The 19,679-nt window shown below is 44.7% G+C and overlaps 1 protein-coding gene across 2 annotated transcripts in view; it reads left to right on the top strand.

The window, feature by feature from the left end:
• The first annotated feature begins 7,856 nt into the window (after positions 1-7,856).
• CEP78 (centrosomal protein 78) overlaps positions 7,857-19,679 on the top strand; it is an 87,954-nt gene continuing 76,131 nt past the window's right edge. Inside the window, exons 1-4 of one of the 2 annotated variants that reach the window (XM_040417052.1) lie at positions 7,857-7,953; positions 10,028-10,300; positions 15,199-15,374; positions 16,780-16,852. In XM_040417052.1, coding sequence (XP_040272986.1) covers positions 10,048-10,300; positions 15,199-15,374; positions 16,780-16,852 — 502 coding nt within the window. In that variant the 5' untranslated portion in view covers positions 7,857-7,953; positions 10,028-10,047. Of the gene's footprint in view, positions 7,954-10,027; positions 10,301-15,195; positions 15,375-16,779; positions 16,853-19,679 lie in introns of both variants that reach the window. The other variant, XM_040417051.1, reaches the window with a different exon arrangement.

The following is a 19,679-nucleotide window of genomic DNA, read 5'->3' as shown; positions in this document are numbered from 1 at the left end:
AAATAAACCATGGGTATTGCTGCATTCAAAAATTCCTGAACTATTAAAATTCCAAAATATTTATCCTATACAAAATAAAAACGAAAAAAAAGTGTCAAAATTCACAGTTTTTTTGTTTGCTTCACTTTCCACAAAAAATTTAATAAAAAGTATTTAACCACCTCAGCCCCCAGTGCTTAAACACCCTGAAAGACCAGGCCACTTTTTACACTTCTGACCTACACTACTTTCACCGTTTATTGCTCGTTCATGCAACTTACCACCCAAATTAATTTTACCTCCTTTTCTTCTCACTAATAGAGCTTTCATTTGGTGGTATTTCATTGCTGCTGACATTTTTACTTTTTTTGTTATTAATCGAAATTTAACGATTTTTTTGCAAAAAAATGACATTTTTCACTTTCAGTTGTAAAATTTTGCAAAAAAAACGAGATCCATATATAAATTTTGCTCTAAATTTATTGTTCTACATGTCTTTGATAAAAAAAAAATGTTTGGGTAAAAAAAAATGGTTTGGGTAAAAGTTATAGCGTTTACAAACTATGGTACAAAAATGTGAATTTCCGCTTTTTGAAGCAGCTCTGACTTTCTGAGCACCTGTCATGTTTCCTGAGGTTCTACAATGCCCAGACAGTACAAACACCCCACAAATGACCCCATTTCGGAAAGTACACACCCTAAGGTATTCGCTGATGGGCATAGTGAGTTCATAGAACTTTTTATTTTTTGTCACAAGTTAAAGGAAAATGATGATTTTTTTTTTTTCTTACAAAGTCTCATATTCCACTAACTTGTGACAAAAAATTAAAAGTTCTATGAACTCACTATGCCCATCACGAAATACCTTGGGGTCTCTTCTTTCCAAAATGGGGTCACTTGTGGGGTAGTTATACTGCCCTGGCATTCTAGGGGCCCAAATGTGTGGTAAGGAGTTTGAAATCAAATTCTGTAAAAACTGACCAGTGAAATCCGAAAGATATTTATCTCACCCAGCATGGGTATATGTAAAAAGACACCCCAAAACACATTCCTCAACTTCTCCTGAATACAGAGATACCACATGTGTGACACTTTTTTGCAGCCTAGGTGGGCAAGGGGGCCCATATTCCAAAGAGCACCTTTTGGATTTCACTGGTCAGTTTTTACAGAATTTGATTTCAAACTCCTTACCACACATTTGGGCCCCTAGAATGCCAGGGCAGTATAACTACCCCACAAGTGACCCCATTTTGGAAAGAAGAGACCCCAAGGTATTCGCTGATGGGCATAGTGAGTTCATGGAAGTTTTTATTTTTTGTCACAAGTTAGTGGAATATGAGACTTTGTATGAAAAAAAATCAAAAAAAAAATCATCATTTTCCACTAACTTGTGACAAAAAATAAAAAATTCTAGGAACTCGCCATGCCCCTCACGGAATACCTTGGGGTGTCTTCTTTCCAAAATGGGGTCACTTGTGGGGTAGTTATACTGCCCTAGCATTCTAGGGGCCCAAATGTGTGGTAAGGAGTTTGAAATCAAATTCTGTAAAAAATGACCTGTGAAATCCGAAAGGTGCTCTTTGGAATATGGGCCCCTTTGCCCACCTAGGCTGCAAAAAAGTGTCACACATCTGGTATCTCTGTATTCAGGAGAAGTTGAGGAATGTGTTTTGGGGTGTCTTTTTACATATACCCATGCTGGGTGAGATAAATATCTTGGTCAAATGCCAACTTTGTATAAAAAAATGGGAACAGTTGTCTTTTGCCAAGATATTTCTCTCACCCAGCATGGGTATATGTAAAATGACACCCCAAAACACATTCCCCAACTTCTCCTGAGTACGGAGATACCAGATGTGTGACACTTTTTTGCAGCCTAGGTGGGCAAAGGGGCCCATATTCCAAAGAGCACCTTTCGGATTTCACTGGTCAGTTTTTACAGAATTTGATTTCAAACTCCTTACCACACATTTGGGCCCCTAGAATGCCAGGGCAGTATAACTACCCCACAAGTGACCCCCTTTTGGAAAGAAGAGACCCCAAGGTATTCGCTGATGGGCATAGTGAGTTCATGGAAGTTTTTATTTTTTGTCACAAGTTAGTGGAATATGAGACTTTGTATGAAAAAAAAAAAAAAAAAAATCATCATTTTCCACTAACTTGTGACAAAAAATAAAAAATTCTAGGAACTCGCCATGCCCCTCACGGAATACCTTGGGGTGTCTTCTTTCCAAAATGGGGTCACTTGTGGGGTAGTTATACTGCCCTGGCATTTTCCAGGGGCCCTAATGTGTGGTAAGTAGGTAAATGACCTGTGAAATCCGAAAGGTGCTCTTTGGAATGTGGGCCCCTTTGCCCACCTAGGCTGCAAAAAAGTGTCACACATGTGGTATCGCCGTATTCAGGAGAAGTTGGGGAATGTGTTTTGTGGTGTCATTTTACATATACCCATGCTGGGTGAGAGAAATATCTTGGCAAAAGACAACTTTTCCCATTTTTTTATACAAAGTTGGCATTTGACCAAGATATTTATCTCACCCAGCATGGGTATATGTAAAATGACACCCCAAAACATATTCCCCAACTTCTCCTGAATACGGAGATACCACATGTGTGACACTTTTTTGCAGCCTAGGTGGGCAAAGGTGCCCAAATTCCTTTTAGGAGGGCATTTTTAGACATTTGGATACCAGACTTCTTCTCACGCTTTGGGGCCCCTAAAATGCCAGGGCAGTATAAATACCCCACATGTGACCCCATTTTGGAAAGAAGACACCCCAAGGTATTCAATGAGAGCATGGCGAGTTCATAGAAAAAAAAAATTTTGGCACAAGTTAGCGGAAATTGATTTTTTTTGATTTTGTTCTCACAAAGTCTCCCTTTCCGCTAACTTGGGACAAAAATTTCAATCTTTCATGGACTCAATATGCCCCTCAGAGAATACCTTGGGGTGTCTTCTTTCCAAAATGGTGTTATTTGTGGGGTGTTTGTACTGCCCTGGCATTTGAGGGTCTCTGCAATCCATTACATGTATGCCCAGCATTAGGAGTTTCTGCTATTCTCCTTATATTGAGCATACAGGTAATGAGATTTTTTTTTTCCGTTCAGCCTCTGGGCTGAAAGAAAAAAATGAACGGCACAGATTTCTTCATTCGCATCGATCAATGTGGATGAAAAAATCTCTGCCAAAAAAAGAAAAAGGAGGGGAAAGGCGTCTGCCAGGACATAAGAGCTCCGCCCAACATCCATACCCACTTAGCTCGTATGCCCTGGCAAACCAGATTTCTCCATTCACATCAATCGATGTGGATGAATAAATCATTGCCGGGATTTTTTTTTTTATATATATATACAAAGTGTTTGCCAAAGTATATGAACACCGCCACCTCCTCAGCTCATATGCCTCGGCAAACATATCTTTTACTGCAGAGGAGAAATCTCGTCTTGCAGCGCCGCATACACCGACTTGCGTGTAATCTGACAGCAGCGCAATGCTTCTGTCCGAATGCACATCAGTGCTGCAGCTAGTCGATCGGTTGGTCCACCTGGAAGGTAAAAAAAATAAAACAAAAAAGAAAAAACCAGGCCGCAACGCAATAACTTTATTAACTTTAGAACAGAACATATTAACTTTTTTTTAACTTTTTTACTTACCGGTAATTTTTTTTTTGTTTAGTTTTTTTTACCTTTATAGAACAAACCTCTCCTTCCCCATGGGACAATGTGCAAAGCGCAAATCACCCAAAGATGTGGCAAAGTACGTTATGCACTTTATCCCAGGTGAAAGGAGAGGTTTGCAGCAGCTGTGAGTAAAAGGGCCCTAATAGCCCTGTGTGCCTGTCCTGTGAGATGCAATCCCTATGCTAGGTGTACCTGTGTGTGGTACTTCCGGAAACACTCACCAAAGCATAGGGCAGGGTGGTCAGGACAGTCAGGACAGAAATAGCGGTTGTCACGCCTTATTCCACTCCTGCTACAGACACGACATCTTTTTCGGGGTGACTGTTGGGTTGAGGTACCAGGAACGACACTGGGGAAATGTCGCTCGTGTAGACGGCTAACTACACTGGTGGATGGGGCCACGGAACCTCCTGGATATAGGAGGTTCTCGATGATCTCTTCCTGGAATTTGAGGAAGGATCCTGTTCTCCCAGCCTTACTGTAGAGAACAAAACTATTATACAGCGCCAATTGAATTAAATATACAGACACCTTCTTATACCAGCGTCTGGTTCTGCGGGAAACTAAATACGGAGACAACATCTGGTCATTGAAGTCCACCCCTCCCATGAGCAAATTATAGTCGTGGACTGAGAGGGGCTTTTTAATGACACGGGTTGCTCGCTCAATTTGGATTGTCGTGTCTGCGTGAATGGAGGAGAGCATGTAAACGTCACGCTTGTCTCTCCATTTCACCGCGAGCAGTTCTTCGTTACACAAGGCAGCCCTCTCCCCCCTTGCAAGACGGGTGGTTACAAGCCGTTGGGGGAAGCCCACGCGACTAGTTCGCGCGGTGCCACAGGCGCAAATCCGTTCTAGAAACAAATGCCTAAAGAGGGCCACACTTGTGTAAAAATTGTCCACATAAAGATGGTACCCCTTGCCGAATAAGGGTGACACCAAGTCCCAGACTGTCTTCCCACTGCTCCCAAGGTAGTCAGGGCAACCGACCAGCTCCAGGGTCTGATCTTTTCCCTCATAGATCCGAAATTTGTGGGTATAGCCTGTGGCCCTTTCACAGAGCTTATACAATTTGACCCCATACCGGGCACGCTTGCTTGGGATGTATTGTTTGAAGCCAAGGCGCCCGGTAAAATGTATTAGGGACTCGTCTACGCAGATGTTTTGCTCGGGGGTATACAAATCTGCAAATTTCTGGTTGAAATGGTCTATGAGGGGCCGAATTTTGTGGAGCCGGTCAAAAGCTGGGTGGCCTCTGGGACGGGAGGTGGTGTTGTCGCTAAAATGCAGGAAACGGAGGATGGCCTCAAATCGTGCCCTGGACATAGCAGCAGAGAACATGGGCATGTGATGAATCGGGTTCGTGGACCAATATGACCGCAATTCATGCTTTTTTGTCAGGCCCATGTTGAGGAGAAGGCCCAAAAAAAATTTAAGTTCGGAAACTTGGACTGGTTTCCACCGGAAAGGCTGGGCATAAAAGCTTCCCGGGTTGGCGGATATAAATTGTGTGGCATACCAGTTTGTCTCTGCCACGACTAAGTCCAAGAGCTCCGCAGTCAAGAACAGCTCAAAAAAATCCCAGGGCCGAACCGATTTGAGCCGTCTCAACCCGAACTCCAGACTGGGCGGTGAAAGGGGGAACTACAGGTGCGGCTGAAGTTGGTGACTGCCAATCAGGGTTTGCCAGCACCTCAGGGATTCAAGGGGCTCTACAGGCCTGTCTGTGCGGTGGCTGCGACGGGGTAACTACTGCACGTGCCACCGTACCAGCTTCAACTGCCCTTCTGGTGCTCGCCACGTCACCATGTTGTACGGCAGTGCTGGTACTAGGTCCACGGAGGGCTGCGCTGCTGGTGTATGCCTCACCACGTGATCCGGCAGCGACAGCCACACTCTGCTGCTCTTGAAGCGGATCCTGCATAACCTGTGGTCTAGCGACACAGGGCCGGGTACGCCTAGTGCTGCCAGGGACCTCAACCTCCTCGTCCGAACTTTGGGTCAGAGAGCCACTGCTTTCTACAGGTTCATATTCTGACCCGCTAGATTCGTCAGATGAGAGTTCCCACTCCTCATCCGACTGGGTCAGAATCCTGTAGGCCTCTTCAGAAGAATACCCCCTGTTTGACATTTTGGACTACTAAATTTAGGGGTATTCCCTGAGACTACCCAAGAAAAAAAGCAAGCCTGTCTTACAAAGGGGAGGCTAGCGAAGTACCGGAGGCCGCTGGGGTTGATAAAAAATATCAAAACTGATTTTTTTTATCGCCGCAGTGCGTGTAAAATGAATGTGCAGTGATCAAAAAAATATAGATTTTTGTTGTCACTGCGGTGGGGCGGGCGTGGGTGAACGCACGTGTGGGCGACCGATCAGGCCTGATCGGGCAAACACTGCGTTTTGGGTGGAGGGTGAGCTGAGGCGACACTAATACAATTATAGATCTGACCGTGATCAGTTTTGATCACTTACAGATACTATAAAAGTACAAATGCTGATTAGCGATACGCTAATCAGCGAATAAAAGTGACTGCGGTGCAGTGGGCTGGGCGCTAACTGACGCTAACTACCTAACCAAGGGGCCTAAACTATCCCTAAAACCTAACAGTCAATACCAGTGAAAAAAAAAAGTGACAGTTTACACTGATCACTTTTTTTTCCTTTCACTAGTGATTGACAGGGGCGATCAAAGGGTTAATTGGGGTGCAGGGGGGTGATCTGGGGCTAAGGTGTAGTGTTTGGTGTACTCACAGTTCAGTCTGCTCCTCTGCTGGATCCAACCGACGAAAAGGACCAGCAGAGGAGCAGACAAGCCATATAACAGATCATATTTACTAATATGATCTGTTATATGACTTGTGATTGGATTTTTTGAAAATCGCCAGCCTGCCAGCCAATGATCGTTGCTGGCAGGCTGGTGACGAACTTCTTCTTTAACTTTTGCCGGCCCGCGATGTGCATGCGCGGGCCGGCTTGGAGCGAAATCTCGCGTCTCGCGAGATGACGCGTATATGCGTGATTGTACGCAGCGCTGCCACCTCCGGAACGCGAATCTGCGTTAGGCGGTCCGGAGGTGGTTAAAAAGTCATATACAACCGAAAATGATATCAATGAAAATTACAGAATATGGTGATGAGATTTTTTTTTCCCCCCAAAGTTATTTTTTTCTGTATTAAAACACAGGAAAAACCATACATATGGTATATTTGTAATCATAGTGACCTGGAGAATGCAAGTAACGAGTTTCAGCTCAGTCAGATCCTTTCTCAAATGTGCATGCCACAGAACACACTAGTCACATATGTATAACATATATGGCAGCTTTATGATGTCACAGGGATCCCAGCAACATGTATACATAATCCGTGGAACTACAAATGTTACATCCCTAGGACACCGGATTCTTTACTATTTTTATGTACCAGTTTTTATGTTAAACAGTTTGAAAGGACTTAAAGGGGTTATCCAATCCTATAAAAAGACCCCTAATATGCCGCCTCCCCCGAATATACTTACCTGGGTCCCCGCTCCCTTCCTAGCGTCACCCGCAATGCCAGGGAGGCTTGTCCCTGTCTGCCATTGGCTGATCCCCCCCGACACTGGATGTCCTATTTAGGGTCTGGAGCACTGAGTCGCCCCTATACATAGGACACCCTCTCTATATTCAGTTTATTATCGATACTCCACCATAAAGTTGAAATAGTCAAGATTTATTTTTTGTCCAAATCGTCCAGCCCTAGTCTCACTATAACAATGGACAGCATTGGATATGGCACATGCCTGCCATCAATAGAATGGTGCCCATTGGGTTCCTGTCATTCTGCTGCACGCAGTGGTAGTTGGCAGAATCTGTCATGGAGGCTCCTGACAGGACCTCTGCGCAGATGTGAACCCGGGTCACCAGAAACGCCACCTCGTATTATGGTGGTAATAAAAGCCTCCTGTGTTACTCCTCACACGGCGCATATCTATCTTGACACCTATGGCACATTGTGTGGAATAATGGCTATTATTCAGCACTAGCGGCCACTACCTCAGCTACACTCCACAGAGGAAGAGACTGCGTCTGCGCGTGTCCGTGAGGAGGGAAAAGAGGCGGGAACGTCGGGCTCTGAGGGGAAGAGGGGTCAGTGGGAGGAGACCAGGAAGCAGGGGGCGGGCTCTGAGGGGAAGAGGGGTCAGTGGGAGGAGACCAGGAAGCAGGGGGCGGGCTCTGAGGGACGGTTAGGAAACCAAGGGAACGGAATGCCATGAAGGAGGCAGGAGCGCCGATAGACCGGAGGTTCCTGCAGCAGGTGAGTACAGTGCACTGTGCGGCTTTATAGCCGCCATCTTTATGTTATATAGCTACAGGTACACACTGGGGTGAGTTATATATGTCCGTGCTGAGTGTCTATATTCTGCTTGTGTCAGGGGCAGTCTGTAATAGGATGGACAGAGCATAGAAGCCTAGGTCATCAGAGGGGCTATAATAAAGGCTCTCTCATGTTGCCTGGTGTACAGTAGTGCTAAAATCTGGATCCTCTGTAACAATCTGACATAGGACATAGTCTACCTTTATGCAGAACTGTGGAACAGACACATGCGGTATGCTGTCCGCATTTTTTGTGGCCGTATTGAAATGAAAGGGTCCGCATAAAATGTGCCCTGGATGCAGAGCAAAAATACAGTCGAGTGAATGGGCAGTAGCAGCACAGTCAATGTGAAGTTGGATGCAATCCCTCCTGAACTTAAATGTTGGGGGGGGGAGCAGCCAATGGCAGGTGGGGATGGGGACATCTCCCTAGCATCGCGGATGATGCTATAGAGGCCTGTCACCGTCTGCCAATGGCTGCTCAAACCCCCCCGACACTGGATGTTTTCATCCGCGCACACAGGGAGAAGCAGCTGCGGCAGTGCGGGGACCATGAGTGGCTCAGGGAGCCAGGTAAGTATATTCAGTGTGAGGGGCCCCGGGCTTATGGGCGACATTCTTTAGTCTCGGATAACCCCTTTAAGGCTCCATTCACACGTCCGCAAAATGGGTCCACATCCTTTCCGCAATTTTGCGGAATGGGTGCGGACCCATTCATTCTCTATGGTGACGGAATGGATGCGGACAGCACACAGTGTGCTGTCTGCAGCCGCAATTGCGGAGCACGGCCCCGATTTTGGGTCCGCAGCTCCGCAAAAAGATAGAGCATGTCCTATTCTTGTCCGCAGCTTGCGGACAAGAATAGGCATTTCTATGGGGGTGACGGGCTGGTGTGTTGCGGACCTGCAATTTGCGGGTCCGCAACACACCACGGACGTGTGAATGTAGCCTAAGGGTCCATTCACACGTCCGCAATTTCGTTCTGCATTTTGCGGAACGGAATTGTGGACCTATTCATTTCTATGGGGCAGCACGATGTGCTGCCCGGATCCGGGACTGCGGACCCGCACTTCCGGGTCCGCAATTCCGATCCCGAAAAATATAGAACATGTCCTATTCTTGTCCGCAATTGCAAAAGTGCCGGCGATGTGCGGTCCGCGAAATGCGGAACGCACATCGCCGATGTCCGTGTTTTGCGGATCCACTGATCCGTGGATCCGCAAAACACACACGGACGTGTTAACACATGGTACCATTTTTCTTGAAGTACATCAGCTCCTAAATATGCGTAGATTTGGGGCAGATTGAGCCGCGGATTTCTATTATTGCATGACAATGAATGAAATCCGCAGTGAAACGCTGTCGCATTTCTACAGCAGATCGGGCGTGCAGAGGATCTGGGTAACCGCAGTGCGTCTGGAACCTTCAGCTGTCTTTTTAGGTTGTGAGTGAAAGGGGTTTGTTAAAGGAGTTGTCCAGGTTCAGAACTGAACTTGGACAAACCCAGAATTTCACCCAGGCAGCCCCCCTGATGTTAGCATCAGAATGTTTCATGCTCCGATGCTGCAAGGGCTCTTTTGTTGATAATAACACACTGCCGGGCGGAGGCTTCTAGTGTGTTCGGTGGCGTCACCGGCTCTAGCGATGCCCTAGCCGTTTTACAAGCTAGGGCAGCGCTAAAGCCCATCCATCAGTGCCGGTGACATCACCGGGCTCACTGCTAGGTGGAAGCCAGCATGAAATGCTCCGATATGCCCATCTTAGTGGGGCTGCCTGGGTGAAAATATGGGTATGTCCGGGTTCAGCACTTAATCTGTCGCCATGATCTTGTGCCTGGACCGTGGGGTGCTTATGAAGCATGCTGCTCCTCATCAAAAATATGGGTGCATCACAGCTTGAGAAGCAGTGGTAGTCACTTATTAGCAATCACATTGTAATGTTGGGGAAACTTTATTATTATTATTTTTTTTTTTTTTTTAGTTTTTAATTATTACTGTCTGTTTTTACTGTTACAGAGATAAATTCAAATCCAACGATGATTGATTCTGTGAAAATACGCCGCCAAGGGGCCATGGACTTCCGATCCCATTACGACTACTTGTGTGTCTTACAAGACTCTGTTCCATTACAAGCTGTGAAAGCCAATCTCCGACAAGGCTCCCTTAGCTTTAATGCAGATAAAGTAAAATTATCTGATTGGCCGCCCATTCTTAATACGCTGAAAATTAACAAAAGCTTGACATGTGTGGCTATTAAAAGCTGTCATCAGCCCGGACTTGGGGAATCAGGTTGGTAAAATCTCCTTGCAGAATGTTCATATCCATGAGCGTGTTTCTTTTAGGACTCATTCAGACGGCTGTATGCTATCCGAAAAAATCTGGATCCGTTTTTTTGCAGATTAGATGCTGGCCCATTCACTTCTATGGGGCCCTTTTCTATTCCACGGTTCCGCAAAACAAATGAAACATGTCCTATGCTTGTCCGTGAAAATCAGGACATGGCCCCATTGAAGTCTATGGGTCCGCAAAAATACTGAATGCTATCAGTTTTTTTGCGGACAGCATACGGCCGTCTGAATGAACCCTTAGGTTGAGTTCACATCTTCATTATTTTTCCTTTCTTCTGACCTGTCAGAAGATCAGAGAAGTAAAGAAAAAAAATGGATCCAGTAAAACAAATCCTGTGCATCCATTATGCACATTTGGCATCCCTTTTAGCTATTTCCTAAATTTTGGTTGTTAGGCTATTTTCACACTTGCGGCAGTGTGATCCGGCAAGCAGTTCCGTCGTCGGAACTGCCCGCCGGGTCCGCCGATCTGGATGTGACTGAAAGCATTTGTGAGACGCATCCGGCACTAATACATTCCTATGGGGAAAAATGCCGGATCCGGCATTCAGGCAAGTCTTCAGTTTTTTTCGCCGGAGATAAAACCGTAGCATGCTGCGGTTTTCTCTTTTGCCTGATCAAAATGACTGAACTGAAGACATCCTGATGCATCCTGAACGGATTACTCTCCATTCAGAATGCATGGGGATATGCCTGATCAGTTTTTTTCCGGTATAGAGCCCCTAGGACGGAACTCAGTGCCGGAAAAGAAAAACGCTAGTGTGAAAGTACCCTAAGTATCTTTTTACACCTATCAATTGTTAATGATAAAGTCTAACCCTCACTATTTTCCAAGTTCTTGTTATTACAGGCCAACTTTAGGGACGTGCTTAACCTTTAAAATTATAAAAGTTTGTCTTGCCTTGCCTGAAGAAATGGGAGTGAGACAAAACATTTTTTGAGCATTCAATTTAATGAAAACAACGAATAAACTGAAACAGGCTGTTTTTCAGCTGATCCAAAGTTTAGGACCACATGCCTTTAAAAGGCCAAATCTGTGCAAAGATGTGGATTCATTATCATTTTCTGTCAGGTAGTCACACGTTGTGATGGCAAAGGCAAAAAAACTCTCCCTTTTTGAACGTGGTCCGGTTGTTGAACTGCATAAGCAGGGTCTCTCACAGCGCGCCATCGCTGCTGAGGTGGGACGCAGTAAGACATTTGGAATTTCTTAAATGATCCCGAGGGTTATGGAACAAAAAAGTCAAGTGGAAGACCCAACAAAAATTTCACCAGCGCTGAGCCGGAGGATCCAATTGGCTGTCTGTCAAGACACTGGACAATCCTCGACCCAAATTAAGGCCCTTACTGGTGCTGACTGCAGCCCCATAACCATCAGACGGCATCTGAGACTGGAGGGCTTCAAAAACAAAAAACGTCTTCAAAGACCTCGTCTCCTTGAACGCCACAGAACTGCTCGTTTGAACTTTGCAAGAGAGCACCAAACATGGGACATTCAAAGGAACCTTGATGGTCCTGATGGATTCCAACGTTACTGCCATAACAAGCAGATCCCACCTGAGATGTTTTCTACGCGCCACAGTGGAGGGGGTGCCATAATGGTCGGGGGTGCTTTTTCCTTCAGTGGAACAATGGAGCTTCAGGAAGTGCAGGGGCATCAAACGGCCGCTGGCTATGTCCAGATGTTGCAGAGAGCATTCCTCATGACTGAGGGCCCTCCTCTGTGTGGTAACGACTGGGTTTTTCAACAGGACAACACTACAGTACACAATGCCCGCAGGACAAGGGACTTCTTCAAGGAGAATAACAGCTCATTACTGAGTTCATGTTTGGAAGTTGGATTTCTGTTATGGGGGGCTTAGTTTTTTTTTTGGAGGTGTGTTCCTAAACTTTTGATCAGCTGAAAAACAGCCTGTTTCAGTTTATTCGTTGTTTTCATTAAATTGAATGCTCAAAAAATGTTTTGTCTCACTCCCATATCTTCTTGTTGCATGTTGAAGGTCTACTTGGAACCTTGTTAAGATGCAGCCATGCTAAATATGATTTTTTGCCATTTTTCAAGTGGTCTTAAACTTTTGTTCAGGACTGTATATTGTATTACCTGCAGCAGTGACATCCCATATACTGCTACAGCCAATAACTGGTCTCATTCCATACACTTCTGAGGCCAGTTATTGCCTGCAGTGGTATATGGGACGTCATCCTTGCAGCCAAAACAATACGTCATGCCTCCATTTTGACAAAGGGGGGTGAACGACGGGATCGGCTGTGGCTTTGTATTATTTTTCAAGAAAGCACTACCACAAAAATTCTTCATGTGCAGTAATCTTACTGGTGACGGTATTTCTGGCCCTCAGCTGTGTCATGTGACCAACACTGAGGGACATTTACCAAAGTTGGAGTACCCATGCTCCCCTTGCAGTCGTGAGATACGTCTAATTTATTAGGAGGTAGATGCCTCTTAATAAATCAGGCACATCTCTGCCCTGCCGTGCACTAGATACTAAAGTCTACGCCAGCTACAGGCTGGTGTACAGTTCTGCTATAACTTCTGCCACTCTCTGGTGAAAGTCATAGTAAATCCGGACGGAGGCGCAAAGGCTACCCCCCATCCAGCTAGGCCCCACTCCTTTTCTCTCTGCACTTTGAAAAGGTGCCGAGAAGCTTAAAAGGTTGCAAATTATGGTGCACATATAACGTGCACCATAATTTGTGACTTTTTTTATGCCACAATAGTGGTGTAATTGGTTTAATGAATGTCTTCCTTTGACTTCTCAACTGACAGGAAGTCTCTATTCATTCCTATTAAATTCACATCGAGACGCCTCTAGGAATGAATGGAGAAACTGACTTCCTGTCTACACATAAGACTCTGTATACGTTCAGTCAGTGGCGTAACGTGGGTTGCCAGCACCCGGGGCAAGCCAATTATTGCCCCCCCCAACCTGTCGACACGTCCCTTTTTTACACATAATAGGGAGTAGATGTCAACTGTAGTCCTATGTAACACCACACGTAACACAGTGATAACTCTGAGTGTAGATAATCTAATAGATGGATAGGAGGCCCTAGAATTCAGATCACGCTCGGTGTGGCCTGAAGTCCCCCTCCCCCTTCCCAACCCTACCATGAAAGAAATATGTGGATGGAGATTACATATATTAGAGTAGAATACAGCAGCACATACCTCTTACATCCAGTCACGTGTCCTCAAACAGTGGTCCAAATATTTATAAAGATCCGTCGCACCCCTCTGTATTATTATATATAATTGCTCCCTCTGCATTATTAGTATAATGAAACCCTCTGTATTAGTAGTGTATTGGCCCCCCTCTGTGTTAGTAGTATATTGGCCCCCCTCTGTGTTAGTAGTGTATTGGCCCCCCTTGTGGCCTGTGTTCGGGCGTCCTGGCGCAAGTGGTCACGAACACATCACCATGCCCTCCTGTTTCATGTCATCTCGTGAGACCCAGCGCAGGAGGTCACAGTGAGGTAATCGTGATCTCCTGCGTTGTTCAACTGCCTCATAGGCTTCAGGCCTGGTCTGAAGCTTATGAGGCATAACATAGGGGACGGGAGCCATAGGCTTCCATTGGCACTCATTTTACTCCCCCCTGCCCCCCCCCCCCACACTACGCCACTGCGTTCAGTTATATAACACAGATGAGCATGGGAGAGGATAATTCACGAATATAGTCACCAATAAAAAGATTATCTTCATATCATGTATATACGTGTTTTGGGGGAGTGCTTCTTTAAGCACATCCTTGCTGTTGGCCCATAATCAATATATAGAATATCTCAAGCCAAGGCAATGTTATCCAGACATTGGAATCAGTCTGGACATTTGTCATAAACTTTCCTAAAAGGGGTTCTCTGGGAATTAAGAAAATGAAGATACCACAGCCCACATTCATGAGCTCCATTCCATCAGAGATTCTGCAAGATTCAGCAGAAACGGGAACTTTTCATGTATTTTTTTTATTTATTTTTTGTTTAATTAAGCACCTTTACTTGCGGGTACACGCTGCTGATGCTGCCATCATTGTTGTTTTTTTTTCAAATACCCCTCGCTTGCCTGCTGTGCCCCCCTGCTGTTTTTGCACTCAGTATGTTAATACTGAGTATCGGTACCGGGAGAAGGAGACACCAGGGTTTCTCAGTGGGTGTCTCCTTCTCCCTGGCTGTGCCGCAGTCCAAGCACAGCGAAGCGTGTCACAGCCAGGGAGAAGGAGACACCCACTGAGCAACCCTGGCGTCTACTCCTACCTGTACTGCATGTGAAAAAGGTCCTCTTGAAGATCTTATCAGCTGTATTCAAGATCATATTCCCTGAAAAGCAGATAAGCTCTTTACCTCAGTGTTGTGAAGTAACTTGTCCTGCTGTGTGTTAAGGACAGGTTTTGTGTGTACTAATAGGACGGCAGCCATTTTGTTTCTCCTAATGATTGCTCCCCAGACAAAACGAGCCATTATAACTTATGAAAGGTATTTGGGAATATATTTATAATAAAGTAATATTTAAGTATTTTCACTTTCTTAATTCCTGGAGAACCCCTTTTAAATATTCTGCTTTAGTGGTCCAAAAATGGTATGTTGATTTCGGCAGAATTGCCTAAATATGGAGGGAGTGGTGGGAAAGGCAGGCTTGGGGAAGTATGCAGGTAGGTCCTGTAGCACTTGCTAAACATGGTTGTTTTGTCTGTAGTGGTGTATTGTACAATGTTATTCTTATTTTCATATGACTAAAATATATGTAATTTCATTTTTCTGCTCAATGAAAGCTATCAAGAAATTAACTCTTCTAATAGTTTACTTAATAGTTTAATTGTTTAGCAGATTCTGAGAAATATGGAGTCCACTTTCGTAGACGAATCCCACCTATTCGGTCCAAGGACATGACCCTCCAACTGTGTAGGGCAATTGCAGCCTGCTTGACTGTGTCCAGTTCTTTAAGAGAGCTGGAGCTCCATGGACTTCCTTTAAGGGAAAGAGATTTAAAAACTTTAGCAAAGGCAAGTATTACCGGTAACTGCAATAATGTTTCTAATGTGGATATATCTCAAAGTGGTTCAGTCATACATGGAGGCTGTCGGTGTTGGAGGTGAGATGTCTCATCAGAGCTGATTTTATGGAGGAAGCCGTGGCACATTTCTGAAACTGCTGCAGGGGAAATGTATTATTACATGGTAACCATGTAGCTGAATATCACTCAAAACACCAGATAAGGGACTGTTGTCACATATATCTCTCTTTCCAGCCAGTGAGGTTCTAAGGCCATAGGGGAAATGGATAGAGGTATTCTTCATGAGACAAACCCTCTAAAGGGAAACTGTCAAGTTGAAAATGTAGTCCGATCTGTGGGCAGCTGGAGTAGCTGTGCAGGTTGATGTACTGCACCTCTGCTCACTTGGGGCTTACTGTAGCAGTCCAGTGGGCGAGAAGACAGCTACTCAGCAGTACTGCCTACTGGACAACCTTCAAATGGTTAGGTAGTTACACTAGACCAATAAACTGCAAGTTATACTCAATATATTCGCCCAAAATATGCGTCAGTCTGCTTAACCATGCCGTGCTGCTGGCAGATCACACTGCATGTTCAGTATGACAGGTTCCCTTTAAATTTAATTTACTGTTAATGGCGTTGTCTGAGATAGTTAAAAATCTCAGACAAACCCTGCAAAAGCCTAAAATAAAAAAGTAATCTTCTACTCACGTGCACAGTAAGCCAATGCAGCCAATCACTGTCCTCAGTGGTCTAACCTGGTATACCAGTATGTCACCGCTGACGTGGCAGAAGTACCAGACAAGCGACACAGAGACTGGTGCAGAAGAAAGAGGGGTGTATAACAACATTTTTTCTTTTGAGCTATTGCAGGACTTGTCCGAAATTTCTGATTCTCCCAGATAACCCCTTTAACGTAGGCGGAATTACAGGAGAGTGGAGGAGTAATTTTATCCATGTGCTTGTTGGGTTTCCTATTGTTCGTGACTAGAACCAAACCAGATTAAATACTTGCTTGATAGTTCCATAAGGGTGCATTCCTACAACTGTATGTATTTTGCCATCTGCAAAAAAAATAATGATGTCCGTGTTGCATCCGTTTTAGTTTTTTTGTGGACCCCTTGTAACAATGCCTATTCTTGTCCGCAAAACGGACAAGAATAGCACATGTTCTTTTTTGCAGAGCTGCTGAACGGACATACGGATGCGGACAGCACATAGTGTGATGTCCGTATATTTTGTGGCCCTATTGAAATGAATGGGTCCGCATCCATTCTGCAAAAAATGGCGGTCAGATGCTGAGCAAAACTACAGTTGTGTGAAATGGGCCTTTTTTTTTTTCCTGCAATTTTTAGCTAATTGTTAGGTTTGTATTTGTTTGTATTTGGGTTTTCACTTGTTTTCTATTGCTTAAGGGACTAGATTCCTCGTCATCCTTGGAGCGCTTAGCTTTACCATATTGTTCATGTGGGGATGAAGGCCTGAAAAGTAAGTGCGTGAAGTAAATACGGTATTTCACTAACTTTTCAGTTTTTTTGTGATTTTATATGTTTTATAAAAAAAAAAAAAAAAGTGACCCAGTGCTGAAATCGGCGTCTGTCACCTCAGATAGGGCAGCAGAAACCTTTTGCCTTTAACATTTACACAATATATTTATTATTGTAGTTATTCTTTTGGCTGTGGGAGAAATCTGAAAAAGCAGGGCTTCTTTTGAGTTTTACTGTATTTTTCCGACTGTAAGATGCACTTTTTCCCCCCAAAAGTAGGGAAAAAAAGGCAGTGCATTTTATAGTCTGAATGCTAAAGACCACTTCCATTATGGTGTCCTGACCGCGCACAGCAGCAGGACATAGTGCACATAGACCTGACACTATGTGAAGAATGAGGGTCTGATCTGAGGCATAATGGAGAATAGGCATCTGATTTGGGGGTCTGCTCTGAGGTCTGAAAGAAAATATTTTTTTATTTTCCTCCTCCAAGTCCTAGGTGCGTATTAGGCCTGTTTCAAACTGGCGTTACTCGTTCTGGCAGGCTGTTCCGGCAGGGGAGATCCGGCCGCAGCACGGCAAATATGCTGAGAGGCGGCCGAACGAAAAATCACTGAGTGCAGCAGTATTTGTCTGGCCGCCTCTTGGCATATTTGCTGTGCTGCGGCCGGATCTCCACCGGTCCCCATCATAAAAAATTGGGCCGGGCAGACTTTAGGCAGCGCACGGCTGTACACGGTAGTTACGGATCCGGCAAGCTGTTCCCCTGATGGAACAGCCTGCTGAAATGAGTAACGCCAGTGTGAAACAGGCCTTATAGTTCGGTGCGTCTTATACTCCGAAAAATACGGTATGTGTCGAGCAGACTACAGACTGTTATAAATCACAGACTAAAGACTGTTGTAAACCGTAGCCTGCGGATAGATTCAGGGTAAAACTGTTAGCACTTGAAAATTCTCTGGTTCTTTTGCATAGTTTCCTTCACACTCTTGCAGCAAACAGGGGTAATTCCAACTAAGATCTGACTGTAGTATTAGAATATGGGAAACATTTTAATTGTTGTCAGCAGCTCATGTGACTTTTTCTTTTGTATGAACTCATATAAAAAGATAGAGGCTCAATGCTGATTACTGGTTGAAATAATTGTATCAATTTAATCATATAAAACGCCGTCGGGCTATGTTAGGCTACTTTCACACTAGCGTTGTTTTAATCCGGCGTTCAATTCCGACACCGGAACTGCCCGCCGGATCCGGAAAAACGTGTGAAAACGGATTACATTTGAATCCTGATCAGGATTTTGATCACAATGAAAAAATGCATTGGAAAAAACGGATCCGCCATTTATGGACTAACTTTTTTTTCACATTTTTCGGGTTTAACATGCAAAAGCCGGATCCGCTTTGACTGAACACACAGTGCCAGATCCGGCGTTAATGCAGGTCAATGGGAAAAAGGCCTGATCCGGCGTTCAGTCAAAGTGTTCAGGCTTTTTGGCCGGAGGTAAAAATACTGCATGCTACGTTTTTCTGAAAAGCCTGATCAGTCAAAAAGACTGAACTGAAGACATCCTGATGCATCCTGAAGGACTGACTCTCCATTCAGAATGCATGGGGATAAAACTGATCAGTTCTTTTCCGGATTTGAGCCCCTAGGACGGAACTCAGCGCCGGAAAAGAAAAACGCTAGTGTGAAAGTACCCTTACTGACACTTGATGTTATACTTCTCAGGCCAAAATGTAACCATACAGATTGCAAAAGCAATGGGCGCAGTGAGTCATTCATTCCCCGGCAGAATTTCCTTTAGTGACTTTTATATTGAGGGTCTGACCGAATCCGTGGTTGCCATGGCGATTAGAAAAGTATAAATTTAAAATAGTATTTTTGACTCTGCAATGCCTTCTACAATCAGCTGTTTTGATGTGCTCCAGTATGTGATTTACTGAACTTTCAATGAAGCAATGCCCCTTTAAATAACTGCACTGTATCAGATTCTAATCCTATGACTGCTAAGATTCTCATCTCTTCATCTGTGGAAGTAACATGGTCACGATGTGTCCGAGAATGGTGACATCATGCAGCTTCTGCGGTTTTTGGAGGAAAACAGCCGTTTTACCACGCATGAATCATGAGGCCACTGAATAACGCATTTAAACAGTGTAGCGACCGCATGCCATTGTGGTTTACACCTGCGTTGGCACTGGCCTTTGTGACACGACCCAGAGCTGCACAATGTACATGCCAAACCTATGAGACTAAAGCTCCAATCCACTCTACTGCATGGTACGGATTTAATATTGCCATGCTCCGGCTTTTAGTTGCAATTTAAAGGGGTTTTCCAAATTTCGAATAAAATTTGAGCAGGGGACTGTCTAAAACAAAGAAAAAGAACTTACCTTTTAAATGTCCTGCCACTCCAGTCCCTGCAGGTCAAGTTGCAGTAATGTCACACCCATCGTTCACTTGACTGCTGGTGCCATTCATTGGCCTCAGTGGACCATTCAAACACTCATGACCACCGGGGACAGTGATTGGAAGCAGGGTCACGTGAGCGATGTGCATGATGTCATTGCTGCAGGACCAGGGGAAAGATGGCAGTGCTGGATTGGGAGGACATTTAAAAGGTAAGTTGTTTTTTTTTTGTTTTTTTTTTAAAAACCACTTATGTCATAAGTAATAGAAAATGTGTCTAATTTCATGTAAGATGTGCCAAATCTATCTCGCAGCATGCACCACTGTGATACATTTGGCGATTCTTGTGACTGCATGGACTTAAAGGTCACGTACACCTTTGGTGGCAATGTTTTTTTTTATTTTTTATTTTTGCA

The sequence above is a fragment of the Bufo bufo genome, chromosome 2, assembly GCF_905171765.1.
Source record: "Bufo bufo chromosome 2, aBufBuf1.1, whole genome shotgun sequence".
In the NCBI taxonomy this organism is placed as follows: Eukaryota; Metazoa; Chordata; class Amphibia; order Anura; family Bufonidae; genus Bufo; species Bufo bufo.
The sequence above is the reverse complement of the archived record's forward strand: the minus strand, read 5'-3'. Positions and strand labels throughout refer to the sequence as shown.